Raw genomic sequence first — 25,558 nt, 5'->3', positions numbered from 1 at the left:
CCGTTGTCAGTACTTTTCCACAGAGACAGACTTGAAGCGTGTTGCTGTTAGTGTGTGTGTGTGTGTGTGTGTGTGTGTGTGTGTGTGTGTGTGTGTGTGTGTGTGTGTGTGTGTGTGTGTGTGTGTGTGTGTGTGTGTGTGTGTGTGTGTGTGTGTGTGTGTGTGCGTGCGTGCGTGCGTGCGTGCGTGCGTGCGTGCGTGCGTGCGTGCGTGCGTGCGTGCGTGCGTGCGTGCGTGCGTGCGTGCGTGCGTGCGTGCGTGCGTGCGTGCGTGCGTGCGTGCGTGCGTGCGTGCGTGTCTGTGGGTGCGTACGTGTCTGTGTGTGGGTGTGGGTATGTGGGTGGGTGGGCATACTGTATGTGGATGCCAAAGGGACTTACTGGGAAAGATAGAGCTCGGAGAGGTTCTGCAGACCGCACACGGACTGCGGCACACACTCCAGCTGGTTGTCGTTCAAGAACAGCACTTCCAGCGAATCGCGTAGAATTATCGGAAACTCAATGGGACTCACTGCCAAGTAAGAGCCACAATGACACACACACGTATAATACATCCTCCCACACACATTACAAACCACGACACACTACAAGCAGATACATTTCATTATACTGTAATTGTTAAGTGGATTGGGGGGTTCGCGGCTATGTGATCATGCCAGTATAGCTTCTGAAACAAACCTCCATCAACGGGGCCAAACAACCAAATATTAACCAAATGGCTTTACTTTCAATCCTAGATAATTCAGGGTCCCCACACATTTTTAGCAATGAATTTCCAAAACTTTTCCAAAACTTTTCCAGAATATTTAGCCCAATTTCCAGGCCTATATAACAATCATTCGGCGCAATAATGTGTCTCTTACTCCTATGTAGAATGCCCAAAGATAGGCAGTGTAGCAAAAATAATGTTTGAGACATACATTAGGCTGCCGTCACACAGCCCGTTCGGCGAAAAACTACTTATGTTACATATTTCGTGTAATATTATTCATGTTTATGAAAATGTTTTGTTTTAACAAAATCAATAGCCAAAAACAATGCATAGCCAAATATTTTTCCAGGACCCTTGATAAATTCCAGGACCTTTGATGATGTTTGATCAATTTCAAACCTTTTCCAGTACTGGATTTTTTAAAATTTTATTTCAAAATATTTCCAGGAATTTCATGACCGTGGGGACCCTGATAATTGTACGAGCATATCAACATTCATGGCAGCAGATCAGCCTCAACAGTCTTTACAGGGTCCCCACACATTTTTAGCAATGAATTTCCAAAACTTTTCCAAAACTTTTCCAGAATATTTAGCCCAATTTCCAGGCCTATATAACAATCATTCGGCGCAATAATGTGTCTCTTACTCCTATGTAGAATGCCCAAAGATAGGCAGTGTAGCAAAAATAAAGTTCGAGACATACATTAGGCTGCCATCACACAGCCCGTTCGGCGAAAAACTACTTATGTTACATATTTCGTGTAATATTATTCATGTTTATGAAAATGTTTTGTTTTAACAAAATCAATAGCCAAAAACAATGCATAGCCAAATATTTTTCCAGGACCCTTGATAAATTCCAGGACCTTTGATGATGTTTGATCAATTTCAAACCTTTTCCAGTACTGGATTTTTTTATTTTTTTTTTCAAAATAATTCCAGGAATTTCATGACCGTGGGGACCCTGTCTTTAAATGGGAGCTGTCCAAAGCAGACGGCAGTATATGTACCTGGGTCAGGGTCCCTCCTGTTCCATGTCGTCAGAAAGGCCAGCCTCCTGGTTTTGGGGCCCTCCTCAGTTCTAAAGAAAGAAAATAGCTGATATAAATGGTTGCAGCAATCACATATAAAAGGTGGGGGTGTCTTTAATTTTGGAGTTGAGAATCAAATGTATCTTTTATTCAAGCTTTTATCAGGGACATAACAAAGACATGGCATCCTTAAATATTGTAAAGGCATATTTGCAATACACATACAGTACAGTACAACAAAATCAAGACTACATAGATCAGTCTATAGTAGATAATGGTGAAGTCATATACAATCACTAACCACAAAGTGAGTATTTCTGGTCACTGAATGAACAATACTTGTTGGAGAGGGTGTTGGGGGCATAATTTCATCACAGCAATTTTAAGGCATGGACCTACCTGCCTAGATGGTTCCTGGAAAGGTCAAGAGTCCTGAGCTGAGAACCCTTCCACTTATTGGGTGCTGGGAGGGCTGCAATCTGATTCCCACACAATCTCAAGGACACCAAAGACTGAAAATGAACAAGGGAGGGTAGGGGTGGAGGAATATTTGTATTATTTCACTACCCTTCAAGTTTCTCTTGTGTTTATAATAAATAAAACACACAACAAAGACCAGAACTGGATACTTCACAAAACACTCAAATACTGTTGCGGTCATCATTTTGCAGACAAAACAGTAAAAAATTAATAATAAATAAATAAAGAATGAAAGAAAGAAAAGGGATTAAAAATCCCATAGTTCTCCATTTATTAAAATGAACACCTGTTTGTTTGTTTTTTGTTTTGTTTTGTTTGTAATGTAAATATAATCTATAGCACAGTTAGGGCAGCAGTATCTCAGTGGGTAGAGAAGCCGCCTCAGAATCAGAAGGTTACCAGTATCAACCCGCAGCTTGCCCAGTGTGTTTCAAAGTGTCCCTGAGCAAGACACTTAGGTTAGTAGGCAGGGAGCAGTTAGGGCCAAACTGCAGTTAGGCTCTAACTAAGAGCAGTTAGACCTAACTACTCCCTGGGTGTTTAATAGCACCCACTGCTCCTAATAGTTAGGGTGGGTAAATGCAGTTGTTGTTGGGGTTTTTGTCGGTGCAAAAAAAAAAAAAAAACACCAACAAAAAATTGGGACTAATTATATTGTATTATTATTATTTGATCATTATTAACAAATTAAATTATTATATAATTATTACGGTACCTTTCCTGGTGCTTTAAGAAGTAAGTCACAGGCCAAAATATCACGCTGTTGCAACAGTACCACCTTGTGGTGTTTTAAGGGATCACAAAAGGTATTTCTGTAGGTGTTAGAGATGGCTCAAATGTCACCGGCATTCACCAGTCTTTAGTATTAACCCGCCCACAATTGCCAGACATTGGGATATTTTTAAATTCACATGAACCTGTATTTAAACCACAAAAGACAAGTCAAGTATATATGACTTAAGAATTGCTATGGCCTCCTCTCCTTGTGTCCACCCGAGATTATTCAAAAAGTAGTATTTCTAAACAAAACAGACAGGATAGGAGTACAAGAATTTCACTGTGTGCTTTGTTGTTACCAGTTGTATTGTATGTGCATGCACGTGACATTAAAACATCTTGAACCTAAATTAATGAAACCACAAGAATAGCTGTGTACAGAAAGTCAATAGAAAATACCTCAAGCTCAAATATATATGACGGCAACTCCTTAATGTTGTTGTCTGAGAAGTCCACTTCATTTAAGTGAGTCCTCCAGAATATGGAGATGGTGTTGGGAAGACTCTCTATTGCATTGGAAGAAGCTTTGCATAGTTTCTGCAGAGAGAGCAGGGAGGGCGCAGGGCTGTCATCAACTCTGTTCATCACATTGCATATCACAGACTCTACGAATACATTCACACAAGGCCTTGTCCAAATACGTACATTGACACAAGCATATGGACTGGAGCAAAATAACCAATGAAAATGACATGAAGTTATGATGTTTCTTATGAAACCGTCAGACGCTCACATCATCAAACACACCAAGTGTTTACAACGGCTGTAGTCACACTGGAGTGTGGTCAAGTGGGTGTGTCAAAACCTGTTGACGCATCTACGTTTTAAAAATAAATAGACAATGGGAACAGGTGGACTCGCGTGTCAAATTATGTGTTCAGTGTCAGGGCATTAACTATGATGTGAGGTTTCCCTCGCACAAATAAAAACAGTGGCAGAATGGCTTCCCTACCAGTGGACAGGCCCATGGGTCTGGGAAAGTGGTGAGCTTGTTGCGGCAGACATTAAGGATGCGGAGGGATTTGAAACAGTGCATGACAGTTGTTGGCAAGCAGGTCAAACAGTTATCAGACACATCCAGCTCCTCCAGTTTACGAAGACCAATCCAGTTCGTAGCTGATGGAACAAAACAAAGCTTAAGAATTAAGTGAATACACTGAAGCCTTCAGACCGGAAATCCATGTTGTTCGTTTTTTCTTTTTGCAGTTGAAGTGAAGTCATTCCAAATCTCTTTGTATGCAATATACACCACCCTGAAGTACACAACCTCTACTGCTTTTAACTCTGCATGTAATATGCTGTTTAGATGAATGAATATGGTCCTTAATTTAAAGGGAGGTAAGTGATATTTTTAAATGTTGAAAAGCTCTATATTGTCATAGCATGATATCATTACTAGTGCTTGTTCAGTAACAGGGGTCTCCCCATCTATTTAGTAAATAGAAAACATTATCAGGTTGGGATACCAATTTTATCCAATGCGTTTTTATTTTGGGGTTCTCTCTCCTGAATAGATGAAATTTGCATCACAACCTGAAAATGTACTTGGTGTTCACTAAAGAGCTGGAGAGATGGGGAGAGCCCTGTTACTGAAGAAACCCTATTTTGCTTTTACAAAAACAAATCACTTACTCTCCCTTTAAGGGAGCAATTTATATTTACATAGTAGTAGTGCAATAAGGCTCAGAACATACCATCAGGGATGTCAAACAGGGAGGTGAGCTGGTTCTTGGAAGCAATTAGTCTCTGGATTTGGGTGAGATGAAGCAATCCAGTGGGCAACGTGGTCAGTTGGTTTTGAGAAAGAATCAACTGTCGTAAACTAAAAGAGAGGGAACGGAAAAGAAGATAAACAAAAACAGAGAGACGTAGTATAAGAGAGAGAGAGAGACTTAATGCACATCTGCTAAGCTCTAATGGGCCAAACAATACAGAACATAAATGAATCAATATTACTATTCAAACATTGCAATGCATGAACTGCATGAAACAGAGGATGACAACTTCCTCACCAGACGACAGACTTTGGATTTACTCCGTTTATGGCACAATCTCAACTTCCTGTCCTATTTCTTTTTATCATCTTAGCACATTCACTAGCGTCCCAGTCCCTATTCTGGGGGGGGCGAACATTCAGCAAAAAGCTCACAACGCATTGCAAAACGACAAATGGCGGGGTTGTAGGTCGACTATTTCCCCCGAAGAGATTTGGTGTTGAGAGAAAAAGGAAGGGTCCAAGTATAGACCCCCGGTGGACCCCAGTCAACGAAGTATATACGTAGGGTTTAAGTGGTTACATTTTCCTTGCTTTCTGAGAATAATGAGCGTCTTATCGCTCAGTTGAGTACTGAGGGTTTACCTTGTACAGATAACCTCCAGGGAGGTGTTTGCAGGAGGCAGCTCTCTGAGCAGGTTGTTGGAGAGGTCTAAGGACTGCAGTCTGATTAATCCCCATGGTACCACAGAGGGAAGGGCACCCAGGCTGTTAGACGACAGGTCTAGGTGGGTGATACGAGATGACATTTCCATGAACCAGTCCAGCTCCAGCCACGGCAACTTCAGACCACTCCAGCACACACTGACACCCTGTGTGTGTAGGGGGATGTATATTAAGATTATGTTTGCAGCAAAGAATGAAGACAAAAGTGGGAGAAATAAAACATGTAGATACAGTATACAGCACACATGTAATACAGTATAAAGTGTGCCGTCTCAATATTGTGCACAGTGTGCTTGTATTTATGCACCGACTCAATATTATTGAGTCACTGCATAAATGCAAGCACATGTGTATTGCGTATACATCCAGATGTGTACAGATACATTACATGGGCAGACATGTACAGTATAGACGCACCTGATCTGCCTCTGCGTCGGAGGAGGAGGTGTCTTGTATTTTCTGTCTGAGGAGGTGTTTGCTGAAGGCAGGGTGGTCCATTAGAGTGTATGATGAGAAACCTGCACCATTCTGGAGCAGGAACCACGCTATCTCCTCATTACCTGCCCATGAAAAACACAGGATACACAGATTCAAAATGCCCTCAGTTGATATTTGCACTGTTAACCCATTAAGACCTGAGGCCGATTCTACAAATGTCTTCTAAATCCAAAACTTCGGTCGCTGTATCAGTGGTGCTCAAACCTTTTCATGTCAAGGACCCCCAAAATTATATGTTTTTGGCCGCGGACGACCAGAAGCAAAGATTTGAGAAAAGATATTTATATATTGAAAGATTTGCACAAATTTCTAAAATATTTCAAAAATAGCAGATCTACAAGCTCATAGCACGGTAAGAAGTGACGCGCTATGAGCTTGTATATCTGCTATTTTTTAAAAGCTAAAATCAAAAATGTCATGCTTTCCCAGTTTGAATGGGTTAAATAGACAGGGATCCCACATACAAAGTACCATTCAGCCCTGTAACTTGACGATCAGTCAAAGGTGGTTAACTTGTCTGGAGCATGGCATTGTGCTAAATGACAAGAAATACGGCAAAATAATCCTCTTTTTCAGAGGCAATAGGCCAGACCCTGTTAATTACAGGCCGATTGCAGTTCTTAGTGTCACTTCCAAGGTCTTAGAAAAAGTAATTCATGAGCAGCTTTATGAGTATATCAACAACTCCATAACAAAGTTATAATATAAATTTCAATCGGGCTTTAGGAAGTCGCACTTCTCAAATGGTTCATCTCCTATCTCTCAGATAGAGACCAAAAGACTGACATCCATGGACATCTTTCCCCTGCATTACCAATGATTTGTGGGGTCCCACAAGGGAGTGTCCAGGGTCCCTTTTTTAATCTATATATTATACAGTAAATTACCCTCAAACTGCCTGCATTGTCAATCTGTTCCTTTATGTTGATGACTCTGCTTTCCTGTCCTCTGACAAGGATGTCGATAAGCTACAGGCCGCTCTCAGAGAGGAATTCAGAAAAATCAAGTCTTATGCTCTCAATTATCTCTTCATATTGCCAAAACAAAATATATTTGGGTCCAAACCTAGGCTAAGCTAATTGGTCTCACGTAACTTTGACCTCAAGAGCCATACCTTTGCCGCAAAAACCTCAACCAGCTATCTACGTTGTTACATGGACAGCTGGTAGAGTGGTGAAACAATGGCTCTAAAGACCATGAACAAGGTGAATGGCAGAATTAAATTGCTGGCCAGAAAGGCTCCTTTTTTAGACTCAGCTTTTAGCCAACTCTCTTGTTCTTTGTTGCTTTGATTATGCAATTTGTTCTTGGTACGGTGGTCTGACCAAAGTTTTAAAGGAGAAACTGCAGGTTTCCCAGAATAAACGTATTAGATTAGCACTGCCAGGAAGCTAGGTTTGTTCAACTCCAGCTCAACATGGTCCACAACATTTACAACCACAGGCCCCTGAGTATCTCACAAATCTCATTCAGAGGAGTGGTTCAAAACTAATATGGGTAAATGTTCTTTTAAATTCAGTGCAGCCTCAAACTGGAATATGTTGCCCCTCAGGATAAAATGTATGGGCAGTCGACACACTTTTAAGTATAAAGTTAAATGTGTCTTTTAGGTTCTGGGATTCAGGAATGGACGGACTACTCTGCTACATACTGTAAACTGCATTTACACTGTAGATACAAGATACTAACTGGCACACTCTCCTCTCATCTCCCTGCCCACTCCCATTGACCTCCATCTCACTCTTGTTATGTCCAAATGTCCATTGAGATATATTAGGCAACAGAGGCAGGCATGCAACAGGCATCATCTGTTAACTTATATCCGTTTCAAATAGAACTAGAAAACGTGCTCCTCGGAGCACAGGTCTCCGCCAGGTCAGGTAGGTTATTGTGGGCCAGCAATGTTGATGGAATATGAATAAAATCGGACAGATCCGTCTTGAACGGATCTGTCCGAATCTGTCCGGATCTGAGCAAACATTTGGTCAAGTCAATCATAACCAATCGGAATGGAATATGAAAAATGTGACTGATACTTCATCACATGACTCCATAGATAATGTGTACTGATTTGTGTGAGTTTTGGACAAAATCTGTAGAAGTAGTAGCAAAAAGTGTGTTTTGAAGAAAACGTGATATGGCGTAAAATCTAGTCAGGCACAAATGGCCAGGGCCTATATGGGGGTTGTGTCATAATCCTAGGAATCCAGGGGGAAACAATTTTGACTGTATGACCTACAGTTCAAGAGTTATAGGCCAAAACGTGAATCGGCCTGTTATAGCACGACCATGAAACAGGCCAACTGGGAGTATCCAATCAGTCCAGCGGTGCCTGAGATTAGCTGTTCACAGACGGACACACACGAACAGACGGACGGACAGGTGCAAAAACATAATCTCTGTCGGTCTCTCTGCCGTTCCGGCCTGGCGGAGATAACTAGACTCGTATAGTGCTATGAATTATGGACAATCACAGGCGAGCAAAGCAAGTGTGCAGGAGCAACCTCGATATAGATCCGTCCCACGATAGGGCCTCAAAAGCACGGGGGCTTTGAAATCATTATACTCTATAGACTACATTATTTTTCTAGTGTAATTACACAACAAGGCCCTGACCAACAATGATTGACTAATCTATGAATGGACTTTTATATTTTGGTTCAGAAACTCTTGGGACTTACACATAATGACTAGCCCCATCTGTAAACTCACCCATTGCCGGGCATGTCTGGTAGAGAGAGCAAATACCATTAAGGCTCAGTCCTTGTGCAGTTGACCCAGTTTTGAATCCGACCCGAGGTCCTTTCCTGCATGTCCTACCCTATCTCTCTGTCATGCCATCTCCACTGTTGCTGAAAGCTTGAAAATACCCCCAAAAATAACTGTTGCACGATGGGTGAGGTTACAGGCCGGGCTACCTAATGATATGTGTTTTTGAAGACAACAAAATAATTATCTACACTCACAGATACTTTTTTAGGAGTATTTCATGTTCCACAGCAGCAGTCAGTAAAAACAGACACGTTTCAACCTATTGGTCTTCCTCAGCGTTTCTCAATTAAATGCTGTGGAAGACCAATACTGTAGGTTGAAACGCATCCATTTTACCTATTGGTCTTCATCAGCGTTTCTCAATAAAATGCTGAGGAAGACCAATAGGTTGAAACACGTCAGTTTTTACTGACTGTTGCTGCGGAACATTGAAGACCCCTAAAAATGTATCAGGGAGGGCGGATAATTATTTTGTTGTGTACATGGTCAAGAATTTGCAAAAAAATGTTTTTTAAGGCAATCACTAGGTGGCAAATCACATGTGCCCTACCAGTACGTGCAGCAGCGTAAAGTGGCAGCCCTGTGATGACAGCAAAGTCATCACTTCGAATGGCACAGTCTTCAGCATCTGCATTGTAGCTGTGGACCAACAGCCTCACCACCTCCAGATGTCCCTGCTGACATGCCGTAGACAACATCCAGTTCAACAGGTCACCTCTCAGACACTGACCTTAGGGAGAGAGGGAGAGAGAGAGGCCGATACAAAATACAAGGTGTAAACAAATGACAGATGAAGGACACAAATCGAGAAATGCCTGTACATGATCTCTATAAATACATGCCTCTTGATACCTCAAGTCAAGGCACAATAATTTACTGTATACAGTACAGCACATTTCCCACGAATAAAACTCAATGTGCTTCACATTAAAACACATAAAATAAAGCATTTCAAACCTCTATTCTTCAACCTTGTTACAGCAGTTACTATGATGTATGATGTATTCAGTAGCTAAACCATTAACTGCTTTGTAAAGAGCTTTCTACACACTTCTTTGTACAAATACTTCTATTAGACTCAAGATCCAATGAAATGATCTATGTATTTCCCATCCCATTGAGCACTCTGGCTGCAGAATTTTTAATGAGCTGCAGTCTTTTTAGGAAGTACAGCAGAGCGGGCAATACACAGTAATCTATCCTGATAGACATTTGCATTAAACAGTAGCCTAATTAATTACTTATTCATGATTAATGCTGGATATCTTTGTTTATCAAATATGCTATTATTGTCACTGCAGACCACTGTAAAACCACATCACCGTACCTGCTGTGTATTGTATTGCACAGCTCTGCCTACAGAAGCTATAATGCAGTTATGCACCTTCCAGTATTACTTACGCATCATTTTCTCCTAAACAATGCCTTGAATAAGCTACATCATGATGACTACTGCGGACCCATGCTCACCATTTCTTAGACAACTCTGCGCTATAATATTGGCCTGTATGTCTGTAGCCTTGTGTCAGTTAAATATTCCTTTTGTTGTCTTTTCATAGCACCAGAAGCCAAAGAAGTGTCTTTGTATGAACCCCAGATGAGGTGATTTTTATCTGACTAGCAAGAGTAGCTGTCATTGCCATCATTTAGCTTGTCTGACCTGATCGTCTCAAGTTACACTGTGCAGCACATGTCTTCCTATACAAAGACTTTACTAAATGCATGGTTGTGGTGATGTTGATATTTCTCATTACGAGTATTAGAATTACCAGGCACAGAGTCAAGCAGTTCTTTGACCAGGTTGGCATGGCCGTAGTGAGCAGCCAGGATGGCAGGGTTGTTGTCTGATGGCTCCTGGGGCAGGGGGATACGGGCCTCTCGCAGAAGGTAACACACACTCTCCAAGTCACCGTGTTGGGTGGCCACGCACAAGAGACGCAGCTACAGCACAAGAAGACAAGGTTTAAGGACAACAACAAAATAGACTTAAACACCTATTTATTGTCGCTGTCGGTAAAAATAGCTTCTCGCATTTGAACACATACTGCTGTAGGCTCAAATGAGAGCTTTCTCCACAGGATCAATACATGTGTTTATGTCTGACACATAATCCAATTACACACCCTAAGACTGCAGTTTTTACAGGAACAGGAAAAGGCATTGATATTATATTAAAGCTCTTGAGTTATTAGAAAACACATTATTTTAAAAACCCTGCTATACAATGGTCAACGGGGCTGTTCAGAAGGCAAAATACTGCACATCAGAAGTGCTTAAACCAGGGACCACCAGTGGGTGAATGGATAGTGTGCCGACCATATGGTTGCAACATGTACATGTCGATTCTGGCTGGAGCCATGTGTTGTGCATCTCTCACCCCCTCTTTCTATCCTAAGCTTTCTGTTTCTGCACTCTATCGAACTAAAGCAAAAAACAGCCTTAAATATTTGCTTACACCACCGTTGCGATTGTTTTTTTATACACTAGATGGCAGCACAACCATGACTGAATAAACTAACTCTAAAAGCACTCTACAATTATATTTTCAAATAGAAAATATGAGGGCGATATAAAATAATAAAATGAGACTGTATTTGATTCATAAACAGCAGCCATTGTTAGAAAATGATACAAATTCTAATTCACATTCACTTCACTGGTTATAAATAGTGAGACATATAACAGTGTCACCTGAACTGCATTACCACACTGACCAAATGTTTCAAAGTGTTGACGAATATCTCACGAAAAGCACAAGTAGTATTGACTCAGAGTGCGCAAAACCATTTTCGAACATAGTACAACAATTTCCAACAAGTGTGGGAACTGATCCAATAGCTAGTTATTGCAATAATATGTCAATGTCAAGCATTGCTTTGAACTGGATTTGCTTTCTCTACTTCTAAGCTGTAACTGGATTTAGATTCATTGTGCCAGAATTTGAAGCCTGAAGTTGCAGTATATAATTTTATCATGCCTTATTTTTATCCTGTTTGTGATTCTCCACTGGTAAAATGAAAGCAAATTGTCTGGGTGGACTGGTTCTTCAGGTTCAAAGGATATCAAGTTACATGGATCTGTCTTTTTTGCTATAATTTGATCTGCAATATAAATGAGAATGTGGTTGTATATCTCCATACAGTGTGTCCTAGAGTGTATGTCCTTTTTCTGAGGCTCAGGGTGCATCCATTAATTTCCTAATGCTGAGGGCAAGCATTATGGCCCACTTACTCAAGAAACCTGTGGATATTATGTATAGTGACTAGCACACAAGCTTAAAAAAAAATCCACAAACGTGTAGTTTTTTCTTCCTTCCATAGATGTTCTTTCTTCCTTCTTAATAACAGATAAGTATACAACAAATTACACTGAGTGACAGGAAACTGGAATGAGGAAAATGGGATATCAAATTAAAAAGGCAGCTTTTCACCACTGTGGTCCATGCTCCAACTGGCCTGAAACGACCGTTGGCATGCAAGCAACAAGGTTAAGCTCTTAGAGCAGGAGAGGGAGTTCAAACCAAATCTCGTCTGAGTGGCACTGAGCCAACTATGGAAGCCAACCAACAACACCAGAGTGCTATTACACAGCACAATCATTCAGTAACTAATAGCGACCACGATCCATTTTTACAAACTTAAACTAGCTATATGGATTGAGGGCCTCAGGCAACATTGACCGGTTTCCATTTTGATGACAAAGCACCTAAACTTCTCTTCCTCTTTTTAACGACTGAAGCCCTATATACTGTATTTCATCGTACGATGATTAGCAAAACTAGCCGATCTACAAACTCACAACATGTCAATGCAATGAGTTGTGAGCTTGTAGATTGGCTATTTTCTGAATTCTGAATTTGTATTATTTATTTTGTTTTTTACATTTTTGAAAGATATTTGAAAAATTGGAAGTGGTTCAGTGATACTGGTTTGCCAACATTATAATATGGTAATATCAGCAGGGATACAGTAAGTAGGCCAGCTCTCCCCTGACGGCCGAGAGGGATGAGCTCCCAAACAAGAAAACACACCCACTTACATAAACAGCAATACAACACCAAGCAATATCATCAAGTAAACACACACTGCATCTAACAGACACATTCTGTCAGTTTTTGAAGCAAGTTGTGTATGTTTTAATCACTTAAACCCTATATACTTAGTTAACTGGATTCCCCCATGGGTCTATACTAGACCTACTACATTTTCCCCTCTACACTCCAAAATCTCTTTGCCAAAAATGTAAATCTGAACTTTTCGCCACAAAATAGGAATGCTAGGGCTCATGTAGTTAAAAACTGACGATAAGGATGCAAAGAGTTTCACCACAGTGGGTTGTTTTTGGTCCACTCACCCCCTCCAGTCGGGGAGCCCCTGCGCTGCAATCCACACAGCAGGCCTTTTGGATCAGATCCCTGGCTGTGTCTTTCTCCCCGTCTCCATATGCTGCCTGTATGTTCTCCAGGGTGGGAGATGGACCCAACACTGAGCCTGGACCACCCACCAATGATGCCTTGGCTCCCATGTTCTCCTCCACAGGGTCTAACACAGCATAGGAGAGGAGACAAGGAAAGGAGAGGAGAGGAAGGTTAAACATGTAAGACGTAAAGCAAGGGAGGGAGAGATGGATATGAAGGGGAGGAGGAGACACAGGAGCGGAGATCCTCAGCATCTTCTCCATATCAAAGGTTCAGGGAGCAGGCATACAAGTACACTCAACAGCACCCATGGAGCCTGCCTCGGAACTAGGTCACGCTGCTATAGCATGCTCTCATGAAGGTCTACAGTACAACTGACTGGATTAGAGTCAGGGTGGGAGGTGACAGCTGGACTCACAGGTTTGGTTTCATTAACAGAGAACACAGTCAAATCTTTATATGAACACTGGATTTTGCTGTGAACCTCCAGTCGAATGACACAACAAAAACCCTTTCATTTAGTATCGACCATCCTGTATGCACGCACACGCACACACACACACACACACACACACACACACACACACACACACACGTGATGTTATAATAATGTATAATTTATAAAAATCCATTCCAATACAGCACACACATCTCACTGTGGCAAATACACTTTAACTTGCAAAATGTATCTATTATGCACAATACAGTACAGTGTTTCCCCTAGCCAGAAGCTGAAGGTGTGGGGGAGGATGCGTGGCGTGCGCGCGAAGCGTGCAAGCCGAAAATATTTGGGTTCTCAAAAATGCATATTTGTGCTCAAACACAAAGACTTATATAGTACATGTGTTGTGCACAGTAATGAGCAGGAAAATATCTGTATAGTTTACATATGAATTGTCTCCAGATTTAGGAAAATATACTTTTATTAGACCAAGTAGTATAGACAAACTGTCATACATAACAAAAAAGACAATGGTGGAGGAAGTACTCACACTTATTACTTAACACATTACCTGCCAATCACGGATATGTCCATGATTTAAAAAATAATATATATATTATTATTTTCTTTTTTTTTTTTATAAAATCATACTGTGGTGGCCAGATTTAACCCATTAAGACCTGAGGCAATTCTTAAAAACGTTTTCTAAATCCGTTTTTTTTTTGTTGAAAAAAATTATTCAAAAATAGCAAATCTACAAGTGCCGCGCTATGAGCTTGTATATCTGCTATTTTTGAATAGCCAAAGAAATCTAAAGTGACAGAGATGCGTTCCAGGTCTTAATGGGTTAAGGGGTGGCGGCCCGCCACTGCTTAATGCATATAGGGGAAACACTGCAGTAGGCTATGTTACAATATCCTTTTAAACATCATCCCACCACACCTACGTACACAGACGTACAGAAATGCATACAGTACATGCACACATTTACACATGCATGCATACACTCACACATGCATGCAAATGTAATATTTACCAGACCATTACGGATTTAGCTTTAGTGTTTTAAAATACACCTGTCCCTCCCTATGAAGAAACCGATTCAATATTTATTCATTATTAACCCCCCCACATTGCATAAATACAATGTTACTTGCATCATGAAGTTGAAGTACTGCGGTAAACTAGCAGGAGAAGCACGCGTTGCAAGAAGTGGAGGAGTGGTTATATCGAAGGTGAAAAGTGAAAACAACATGTTTGGAAGCATTTCGAGGTTATGAAGGACACAGACCCTAAAAAAAGTCCAGCGTTTACTCTTTAAAGCAGCTAGCTGCTTGCGCACCCCCGCAAGCAGATTTATAAGGTTTTTGTGACCTTATAAAACGACTCCGTCGACTCTGCGTTAAACCCAACTCTGCGTTAAGCCCTACCGATTACATGTTTATTTATTATCCCACAGTGTAGCATTTTACTGTCTTTATACTAGCATTATGGGGATCTGATATTGTTGTCCTGAAACTGACTTAGTGGGTATGTAAGTCTGTTACAGGTACATATGTACTGTACATGTAGCATACTTTTCAAACAGCAGCATACCTTTAATGCCACGTCTTAATGCCATTGTTTCCATGTCTCCAGAGCAGGAAATTCCCTTTCCCATTTCCTGTTTTCATGAATTAGAATAGGACTGGGTGATATGTACAAAAGACTGTATAGCACAATATCGTATTGTGACGATTTATTTATGCATTCTTTCAAACAAATGTTCAAAATTAAAACACTTGTATCATATCACAATATTAGGATATTCAAAATCCCAGACAATATCAAGCCTCATATCATTATATCGAAATAATGTTGATATACTGCCCAGTCCTAATTTAAATACACTCTACTTTGATGAATTACATTCATACTGACAAACAAAACTCTGCCATCTCACCTGCGTAACAAATTAAAACAAGAAAGAAAAAATCCATTTGAAGCATGTTAAGGCTAAAATTCAGTCAAGCTCTCCTTTAAATCAAAGAGATTACAGTAAATATAACTTAAGTAAAGAAGTAAACAAACCAGGTAGCTGTTCCCCTCAGTTCGCTATTGATCATTGTTATTTAGCTTCTGAAAATAAGAGTGTCTATACTCAGTCTAGGTGGTGTACAATCTAAGTGTAGTGTCTAGTGTAGAACATATTGGGACTCACTGTTGTTTCAAAATAGAATAGATGAAAGCTATATTTACTTATCCTGATTTTAATGCACATCTTTACACCATGACACAAGCAAGACATTGTACAATGGGCTTTAAGTTCAAGTGTCCTAATATAGTGTACACTCCATCTAAGCCATCTAACTAGCTAAATCCTCTTTAGTTTTCTTGAACCATTCATGCTGCTGCCAGAGTACAGTATGTCTGAGTTGTAAGTCCCTGCGTTTGCATTTTGGGAATCTATGAATAATTGAGACAGAGAGAGAGAGTCTGACTGGGCTGTAAAGGCTATTTGAGAAAGCCTAAGGGAGTGAAACCATTAGACCAGCAGCAAAGCCCTCCTGCCTCCTGGCCTGCATCAATACGGCTGACTCCCTGCCTGGAACGGTTTAGAGGCGAGACCTTGAGAGGACAAAGCAAGAGTATGGCACTCAAGACAGACAGCACATATCTCATCAGGCAACATCTCCCTATACTCTTTCATATGCCTAATGTGTGCAGAGATCAGAAGGCAAGTGCTACCCTTCTGGTAAGAAAATATATGCATAAGCTAAAAGCAACCAAATGAGAGGATGCATTCACAACCTCCTTCTTCCAATCAGTACAAATGGGCAGGGGGAGTTAAGCAGTTGAGAGGTGGTAAACTCGTTTTTTGACAACTGAGAAGGACTGATGGATCTTTTTATCTGACAGCAGAGAGGATCCTGTAACAGAGATGGGCCAGGACCAATCATCAATCATCAGATGTTTGATTAGTGCCACACCACACACATTCAAAAAATATCTAAAATCAGATTTCGCATCTGCAGTAGAGATTCAACACTGATCCAATAGAGAGACAGGGTTGGATTTCTATACACTTTTTTTTATTGGCAGTCAAACAAAGGACACAGCCAAAGCTAATTATGTGGTGGTGTAGAGCTACATATTAAAGGGATAGTTTATTTTTTTCCCTATTTGAGTTTGATATTGCACAAGCACTTACCAAGGTTTGTTTTTCCATTACTGCAGTTATTGAGAAATGTCCACTGGATGTGTGATCGCATTTAGCTAGTAGCTACAGTAGCAGACCCCATCAATCCTGAACCCCACCCCAGCCCCCCAAACACATGGCACTCAGTTTACACACACATTTGCACTCACATTTGCACATGGACCACAACGGAAATAATCTCTCAAGCTTTTTTGTGCTTTATACATTTGACAGATATGTAAAAAACGTGTGTCCATGTATATGCATTCTTGTCAATAAAGACATCAATCAATCAACTTAAGGGCTAAAATATATCTCTGATTTACTTTTAGGTTATAAACCCTCGAGAGATGGTTACTGTAGTAGAGAGTCATCCGTGACTGGTCTACTAGTTATAGACAAAACACAGTGAGGCAGTGATCAAGAATCAAGAATCAAAGCCTTCTTGATTCTTGAGGCAACATTTATTTATTATGTCCCACATGGTTCTAACAAATTTCCAGTACTCAGACTACTATTTCAACTCTGTCATTTTTTATTTTCTCCCCAATTTAGTCACCAATTCCCACTATTCTTTGTGTATAGTCCCTGTCAAGCCCCACTTTTGGTCTGGGGAGGAAGACAACCCATCCCATTAAAGTCGATCATTGGGAGTTTCAACATAGTGTGTGCCCTGTGCGGACCCTTCTTCTTTTTCAGGGGGTAGACAATCACACAGTTACTTAACCCCTGTGCCACCCGGACACCCCAAATCTAGGATAACATAGTTTATTTATTTAGTGCTGAGCACTAGTGCTCTTTTACAGCAGCCTGCACAATCACAGAGAACCCCCCCCCCCCCCCCCACACACACACACACACACACACACACACACACACACACACACACACACACACACACACACACACACACACACACACACACACACACACACACACACACACACACACACACACACACACACACACACACACACACACACAATCTAGTAAAAATGTGAGTGTAGTGTACACCTGCTTCTTTTTTATGCATAATGGTGAATTCTACGGTATATATTGTTGGCTCTGATGGAGTACTGTGTTGTAGGCAGAAAATAATCAACAAGGTCTTGCATAATAGAGACCGGCACCTATACTGAACGACAACGTTTTGTACCTGTTGGTGTGTGAGTTAAAATCACACATGTAGTACAAGTAAACATCCTCTTTCACAATATGATAATTGATACAAATCTGATATAATTGTACAACATTTTGCCTAGATGATTTATTTCTCTACCATATTTCTTCTATTATAATTTTACTTTTTATGTCTTATTTTACATAAGGCATAACTTAGAACTTTGGCACTTTATATTGCCTTTGTGTATGAAATGAGCTATACAAATAAACAGGCCTCTCTTGTTCTCTATTCCTGATATACTGTATGGCTGATTATTACCGTATGTCATTATGTAATTTTATGAGAATTATAATACACTGATGATCCTGGCCGAACAATAGAAAGTAAGTGTGTGAGATTAATGAGTGAGTAAGTGAGTAATTATGAAGTAGTATGATACTTGATAATGTGTCATGATAATTGTTATAAAGCATTAGAAGTTCTTATAACAGTAATCATACAGTGTTATAAGCAAATTATAAGGCATTATAAGTATGCTTATAATGCATTATAGACATGGAATGCTGAATGCATACCACAATTACCAACATTTAAACAAAACATTATACATTTTGAGCAATAAGTAGCCCATGTGCAATCTTGATTAATTTCACACTAACAACTTCTAGTTGCTACTTCCATACAGTAGCCTTTTTCTGTTATGTGAAGTGTATATGTAGCCTGGCTCAAGCCCCTGAATTGCTTAGCCACGTGAAACGAAATGAAAATTAAGGCTGTGTGTCAGGCTAGTGTATATGCCTACTCCACGCTTATTTCAGACATCAGTGTAGTCTGACTGGTTTGTTGCTCTGTGCAAAGCATCAAAGTGGAGGTTTTCTCAACTTTGACGCTTCGCTTTTTGCTGGCTCAACCCTGGTAAAACACGCCGGTCGATTTTCTCCATAGATTTTGGATTGGACCTCGCCGTATTCGTGACAGAAATACGACGCTGGTGTGAATTTGGATATTTTGGATTTTGGATGTGATATGGCATTATATTTTATTTCTAATTAGACAATGACCTTGTAAAATGGTGTCTGTCCAATAGTGTATTAGGATATATAATAACTGGCTTCTAATTAGAGTATGATTTGATATATGTTAAAGTATAGTAATATGGCATTATATGTGGTCTGCATAATTTAGTGTTGTATGGTATTATGTAATATATGGTATCTAATTAGGGTATATCTGTGTTTGTTTACTGTCTAATAAAAACAAAACATTTGTTTTTGTCTAATTTGATACATAGTATAGATTGTGCGAATCGACCACATGGCACACATGGCTTAGTAAAACTGCTCACTAATGAGCAAAATGAAGATAAGGGGACAAAACAGGGAAAAGACACCAAAACGTTTGGAATGAAAAAGCTTCATGTAGATCTTGAAAATAGTGTAATGAAATATAAATTCCATTAAACTATCTTTTTTTTTTCTTTTTACCCCCTTTTCTTCCCAATTTAGTCGTTATGCCAATTGATTACTCCCCACACACATTTATGTGTCGTCACTGCTGTTGTATCCTACTATCCTACCTATCCAGTGAGGAGCTCCCACCGGGAGGACGTAGAGCCTTCGCCCTACTCCTCCCGCCCAACACTCCCTGCTGACAGGTGCCGCCCCAGATCATAGGATTACGTGCAGTGACAAATATCACCCTCCCTGCCCGGGATTCCCTTTCTCGAACACGGGCCAATTTTGTTTCTAATAAACGCTCGACAAAGCCGGATGCACAGTGGATTCAAACCCACAACCTTCATGGTGGTGGGCAGGAAGTTTACCATTGCATCACCCGAGCCCCTGCATTAACTCTTTGACTGCCAGATAAAAAACATTGTTTGCTAAGCCACTTCCAGCGATTTTTCGTTTTCCCTACCTTTTCGACTAGTCACAGAATATTTATCTCCAGTATGATCGTTATGTTATATGTTATAGGCCGTTGAATATAGCATGGCTCGTCAAAGATGCAGAGTAAAACCAGGGAGGGCGTTTTCCCAAATCGAATAACAAGGAAGTGAGTCTTTTAGTCGATATCAAGAAAACGATCATTATTGGGAGGTTAAGTGCAGAATGACTTTTATTTAGCCTTTAGACTGAAGATAAAATGTATAGTCTAAAAGATTATTTTAGTATGAAGTATGGTATATAAAAAGTAATTAAGTACATTTAAAAAATCTAAAAATCTTCCTACCCCTATCCTACAGGGGTAGGAGTAATGTATGTAAGGAGAACAAGTATGCTGTTTACTTGTTGTCATGTTTTTGTTATTTAGTTTTTTTCTTGACCACAAATGTTAAGAATGTTATTTAGATGTTGTTTGGACAGAGGCTAGGTTCATTGTTTACTTGGTATCCTAGTTACATTGCTCTCTCTGCACTCTACTCGTATGACTATTTTACCCTGTTTGTCGACTAGACTAGATTCATACTCGGCTTACTTCGATCTTACACCATTAAGTCGCTTTGGATAAGAGTGTCTGCTAAATGCCTAAATTGAAAATTCAATATCCAATTTCGGACAACAACAAATACGGCTACTACAGTCCCCAATGTCTTTTACAAATAATGGACATGAAAAAAAGATTTCTTCAAGGAAAGAACAACTGATATTAAAGTAATGTTCTGTGATGACTTACACCACCAGTCACATCATTTTCTTTTTAGCGGTGCCAACCGCTCTACACTTGACTTTGTCCGTATGTCCGTCCGTATGAGGACGGGATGAGCACGGCAAAGAAGCAACACATACAAACACACGCACACACACACACACACACACACACACACAGAGATTGCCTATGCCATCTCTCCTCTCATTGGCCACACGTGCCACTGCTTATCAAAGAGGGGTCCAGGGACCCCCAGCGTATGTTATGTCCGTCCGCCTGTTTAAGCACGGGATGAGCACGGGATTTTAAACAGCTATAACTCCAGTTTGCAGCATGCCACCAAGTCCAAATATGGTATGTGGACTTAGACCACCAATAGGGACGAGCATGAATTGCTGAAGTTATCAAAGAGGGGTCCAGGGACCCCCAGCGTATGTTATGTCCGTCCGCCCATTTAAGCACGGGATGAGCACGGGATTTTAAACAGCTATAACTCCAGTTTGCAGCATGCCACCAACTCCAAATTTGGTATGTGGACTTAGACCACCAATAGGGACGAGCATGAATTGCTGAAGCACCGCCCCCTCTGTCTTCCCATTGGCTGGCCTTTAAACAGCCATAACTCAAGTTCGCAGCATGCTAGGGAGTACAAATTTTGTACATGGACTAAAACCACCAATAGGGACGAACTGTAATTACTTAAGCCCCGCCCCCTCTGTCTGCCCATTGGCTGGGCTTTAAACAGCCATCATTCCAGTTTGCAGCATGCTACCAAGTAAAAATTTGGTAAGTGGACTCAGACGACCAATAGGGACGAACTGAAATGAGTTAAGCCCCGCCCCAAAGGCACCGCTTCCTTCACACAGGGTGTGATTTTTATAGATAAGATGATTGCTGACAAACAGGTCTAATATTTAAATGGAGAAAAGGCTGCATCTGAAGTTCTCAAAGTAATTTCTATTGCACCTTGATCTTCACAACACAATTCCAGTCATTCTTTGCTTTCAGTGTCTGTCGATCAATAAAAGGTATACTTGGAGACAAAACAGCTAGTCTTTCGTTGACCGTGTGTAATCTCAAAGAGGACAACAAACAAACACCAAGTTGACAGGTCAAAGTGCAGTAAGTCAACTCCATTTTCAAGGTGGCATTCTTTACTAAAGGGCACTGATTAAATCAACGCAAGCCTTTGACAATTTACTCTGCAACCTGATAATCTGAAAACAACTACATTTTTCACAGCAGCAATCTAATGGAGGCCAATAAAATAGAGTAATAGTGTGTAATAGTAATAAATGAACACATTTGGCTCAGAGGCTACAGCATACTAAAAGTACTTGAATTAAGGCATAGGCTACACATCAACTAGTCAATGACAAGACTCAATCAGGAAGAAATGTACAGTAATTCTGCTGATTTCAGTAGTGGTTAGCTATTGAACACACAGTCATATAGCATGTACACAGGAATCTCGGGGAGCTCTCTGTTCTACGTGCAGAGAAAGTAAACAAGGCTTCAGTCAGTCACACACACACACACACACACACACACACACACACACACACACACACACACACACACACACACACACACACACACACACACACACACACACACACACACACACACACACACACACACGACCGAAACCCATCTCTATAGTCTGATCTCCTACCTGCTCATAATGACACAAATCCGCTTCTTTCCTCCTCCTCCTCCTCTCCATCCATTACAACTAACATTACAGTTGCGGTGTTTTCTCTAATCATATTCATTCACCCTGTGTTTAGCCTGCGACAACACAGACCTCAGCCCTCCAGAACAGCATGGCCATTTTCCCTGGCTGACTGCTCTCCTTTCCTCTGTCTGTCTGTCCCTCCCTCCTTCTCCTCGCTCTCTCTCTCTCTCTCTCTTTTCCCTATCTCTCTCTCTCTCTCTGCCTGGCTGGCAGGCTGTGTTCAGAAAAGAGATACAGATAGAGAGGAGGGGAGGGATAGGAGTGAGTGAGCAGAGGTGGGGGTGCTGCTCCTTTGTTTGAGAGCCACACCATTATCATCTCACTATCTTTCTCTTTGCCTCTGTCTGTCTGTCTGTCTGTCTGTCTGTCTGTCTGTCTCTCTCTCTCTCTCTCTCTCTCTCCATCCCTCCCTTGCGCTCTCTCCACCGCCACCCCTTTCCCTCTCTGCAGTGATGCTAAACCCTGTCCCGACTGTCCATCCCAAATGAGTGTAAGCTACAGTAGCACTCTTTTTCCTCTGTCTGTTCCATGTTTGCCAGGGGAGGGAGGACGGACAGACAGATGGATGGACAGACTGACTGACTGGGACCCAGGGATGACTTCACTTCTTGGGGCTGAAAGAGACCGAGATCCCTCCCTGGTACTGGTACCCTGCGCTACTGTACTGTCCAGCACCAGATGGCCTCGAGCCGACCCGACTGCCCGGAAGCAGCCTTGTCTCAGATTTGCACACTGTCCTCCTTTTGTCTGTCTGTAAACATACACATGGCTTTCTCACTTTCTCTCCAGTCAGCAGAGCCACAAACACACATATGTACACAGACACAGTGCATACTTATGGCCATCACACACACACACACACACACACACACACACACACACACACACACACACACACACACACACACACACACACACACACACACACACACACACACACACACACACACACACACACACACACACACACACACACACACACACACACACACACACACACACACTTTCAGTTCTCCTTAAGCCTATATTTTTGTAAGCACATCCGTCGCTCAACCATAGACACGCTCTGCTGCCTCGTGTTTCGGTTTACAGTTAAATCATCTCCAGTAATAAACCAACATCAGGGCATGTAATACGTATTGTGCCATTATTAAGCACTCGAAAAAGAGAACTGAACTGAACCCTGAAGACAGGGATAAAGGACTGGGTGGCATCATGTCAGGAGCTCCTGTGAACACTACAGCCCCTGGACTGAGTAAGCAGGGGGAAATAATGAGGATTTATTTCTCACCGGTTTGTTCCTCCATGGTGACGGGTGTCTCTCCGTTGGCCAAGGAAAGGCCTACAGACCAGTATGACATGCCTCTTCCTCCTTGTCTTCTGGCAGAGCAGGATGGAGAGGGTGGTTGAAGGAGTGGACCGTGATTCTGCCAGTGATTTGACTCAGTGAAACGTGTCTCAGCACATCATTCATCATCCTGCACAGCAAACACATTAGTGAAGATCAATGTTATGGCTACGCACACATATTCCAATTTACTGTCTTGATCCTGCTCATTCTATACTCATTAAGAAGGTATTCAGTAGTATTTCAAACACAACATTATTAATACATCACTTGAAACATGAGTTTTTTCTGATGACAGGCCTACTGAAGAAGACAAAATGTATATTGTGGAGTTAGAAATTACAGACCCATATCAGTCAGGTTTCAGAGCTAATCATACCACAGAAATTGCTCTCACTTAAGTCTCCACTCTCTCATACAGACATAAATACACGTAAACCTCTGTCATCCACAAAAACTCTTTGATCTCTCTCACTCTCTTTCCTTCTGCCTGTCCATTCCACTCGCTTTCTTTCCGACATCCAGCAAGGGATTTGAAAAGACAAACGTGTAACGGAAACTTGTCTGCCTACATAATACACAAGGAAAAGGCAGGGGAAAGACCTTTTTATTTCAACCTTACAGTTAGTAAGAGGTGTTGGGCTGGGACAACAACATACCTTTTATGAACTTATACCTTGTAAGTCCAAAACTGTCAATTTTCAGGAAATGGGAAAACAAAAACTAGATAGATGTAGTTATTACTAAGTCACAAGTGTTAATACTATTTATTGGTTCAATATTTATAATAACCCAAAGACTTTCAGTTTCACAAAAAGGATGTGTAATCTGAAATAGTGAAATTAGACGATCTACAAGCTCACAAAGCGTCACATCGCGATGTGTTGTGAATTTGCAGATCGACTATTTTCGCTACTTTTGCACAACACTTTTGTACGACGAAGTAAGGCATTAATAATAAATAAAGTTGAAATGTGGAGATACCTTTATTAAACCGAGTGGACAAGGACATCACCTCAGATCACTGAAAGCAGTGTTGTAACAGTGTTATAATATTTATAATGCTATACAGAAGTATAACAGTGACTTTAAAGTAGGTTGATTGTTTTACTTTTTGTTTTATTTTACGATGAATCTGCTTCTACTGCAATTCCACTGTCTACTCTGCACCCACACTGCCCTAAAACTCTTTAGAAATCATTTCAACAAAGTAGAAAGAGTGAGACCAGAGTATGATATTTCAATCCTTAACCACATGAACCCTTGCGTCCCTATTCTGGGGGGCTAACAATCTTTAAGCCCGCAACGACACTTCACAATGCGACGTGTTGTGAACTTACAGATCGGCTATTTTTGGCAAAGAGATTTGGTGTAGAGGTGAAAAAGGAGGGGGCCTAGTATAGACCCCTGAGGGACTCCGGTCAATGAAGTATAATTTAAGTGGTTATTGATAGTAGCTCCTACTGAGAACCACATCAGACAGAATCTAGATGTAGAATGCTCCCCTCTCCTAAGTCACAAACACATTTATACTGTACATGTAATGCCAAAGTAAGAGTTTCTGATTGGTCGGTTTTGACGCATTCAGGTCTTGTGACTCGTCACCTGTGAAATAATAAATCTCATTTTATCTCATCTAAATAATAATCTCATCTTAACATGGCCGGGGTGACGGGGTCCCAGAGTAGAATAGTAGTCCTAACTGCCTCCAAACTTGGCACAAATATCGCTCATGGGTCTGACTATTGGGTAGGCTACTTTTGCCCCTGTTAATTTGCATAAACATTTTATAGTATTATCCCGACATGGGGGTAGCGTGTGTGTGTGTATGGGGGGCTTTCAGGTAGGACGGGGCCAAACGCTCAAAGGGCGCTTTTTTTCCTAGTCATTTTTAGCCCGATAACACTTCTCTTCTACTTTAAATGTTCTTACAGTCCCAAGCTATCACAGGT

At 41.0% G+C, this 25,558-nt stretch overlaps 1 protein-coding gene across 1 annotated transcript in view; it reads right to left on the bottom strand.

Moving 5' to 3' along the window:
- lrrk1 (leucine-rich repeat kinase 1) overlaps positions 1-25,558 on the bottom strand; it is a 66,591-nt gene that overhangs the window by 36,138 nt on the left and 4,895 nt on the right. The window contains exons 2-13 of the mRNA XM_084062348.1: positions 23,550-23,736; positions 13,065-13,252; positions 10,481-10,652; positions 9,262-9,441; positions 5,859-6,001; positions 5,361-5,587; positions 4,696-4,823; positions 3,954-4,117; positions 3,401-3,538; positions 2,144-2,256; positions 1,724-1,794; positions 381-510 (exon numbers count right to left, since the gene is read on the bottom strand). Of these exons, the coding sequence (XP_083918474.1) occupies positions 381-510; positions 1,724-1,794; positions 2,144-2,256; positions 3,401-3,538; positions 3,954-4,117; positions 4,696-4,823; positions 5,361-5,587; positions 5,859-6,001; positions 9,262-9,441; positions 10,481-10,652; positions 13,065-13,252; positions 23,550-23,619 (1,724 nt within the window). The 5' untranslated portion in view covers positions 23,620-23,736. The remainder of the gene's footprint in view (positions 1-380; positions 511-1,723; positions 1,795-2,143; positions 2,257-3,400; positions 3,539-3,953; positions 4,118-4,695; positions 4,824-5,360; positions 5,588-5,858; positions 6,002-9,261; positions 9,442-10,480; positions 10,653-13,064; positions 13,253-23,549; positions 23,737-25,558) is intronic.

The sequence above is a fragment of the Gymnoscopelus microlampas genome (assembly GCF_963454915.1).
Source record: "Gymnoscopelus microlampas genome assembly, chromosome: 1".
NCBI lineage: Eukaryota > Metazoa > Chordata > Actinopteri > Myctophiformes > Myctophidae > Gymnoscopelus > Gymnoscopelus microlampas.
Note: the sequence above shows the minus strand (reverse complement) of the source record. Positions and strands in the feature narration are given on the sequence as shown.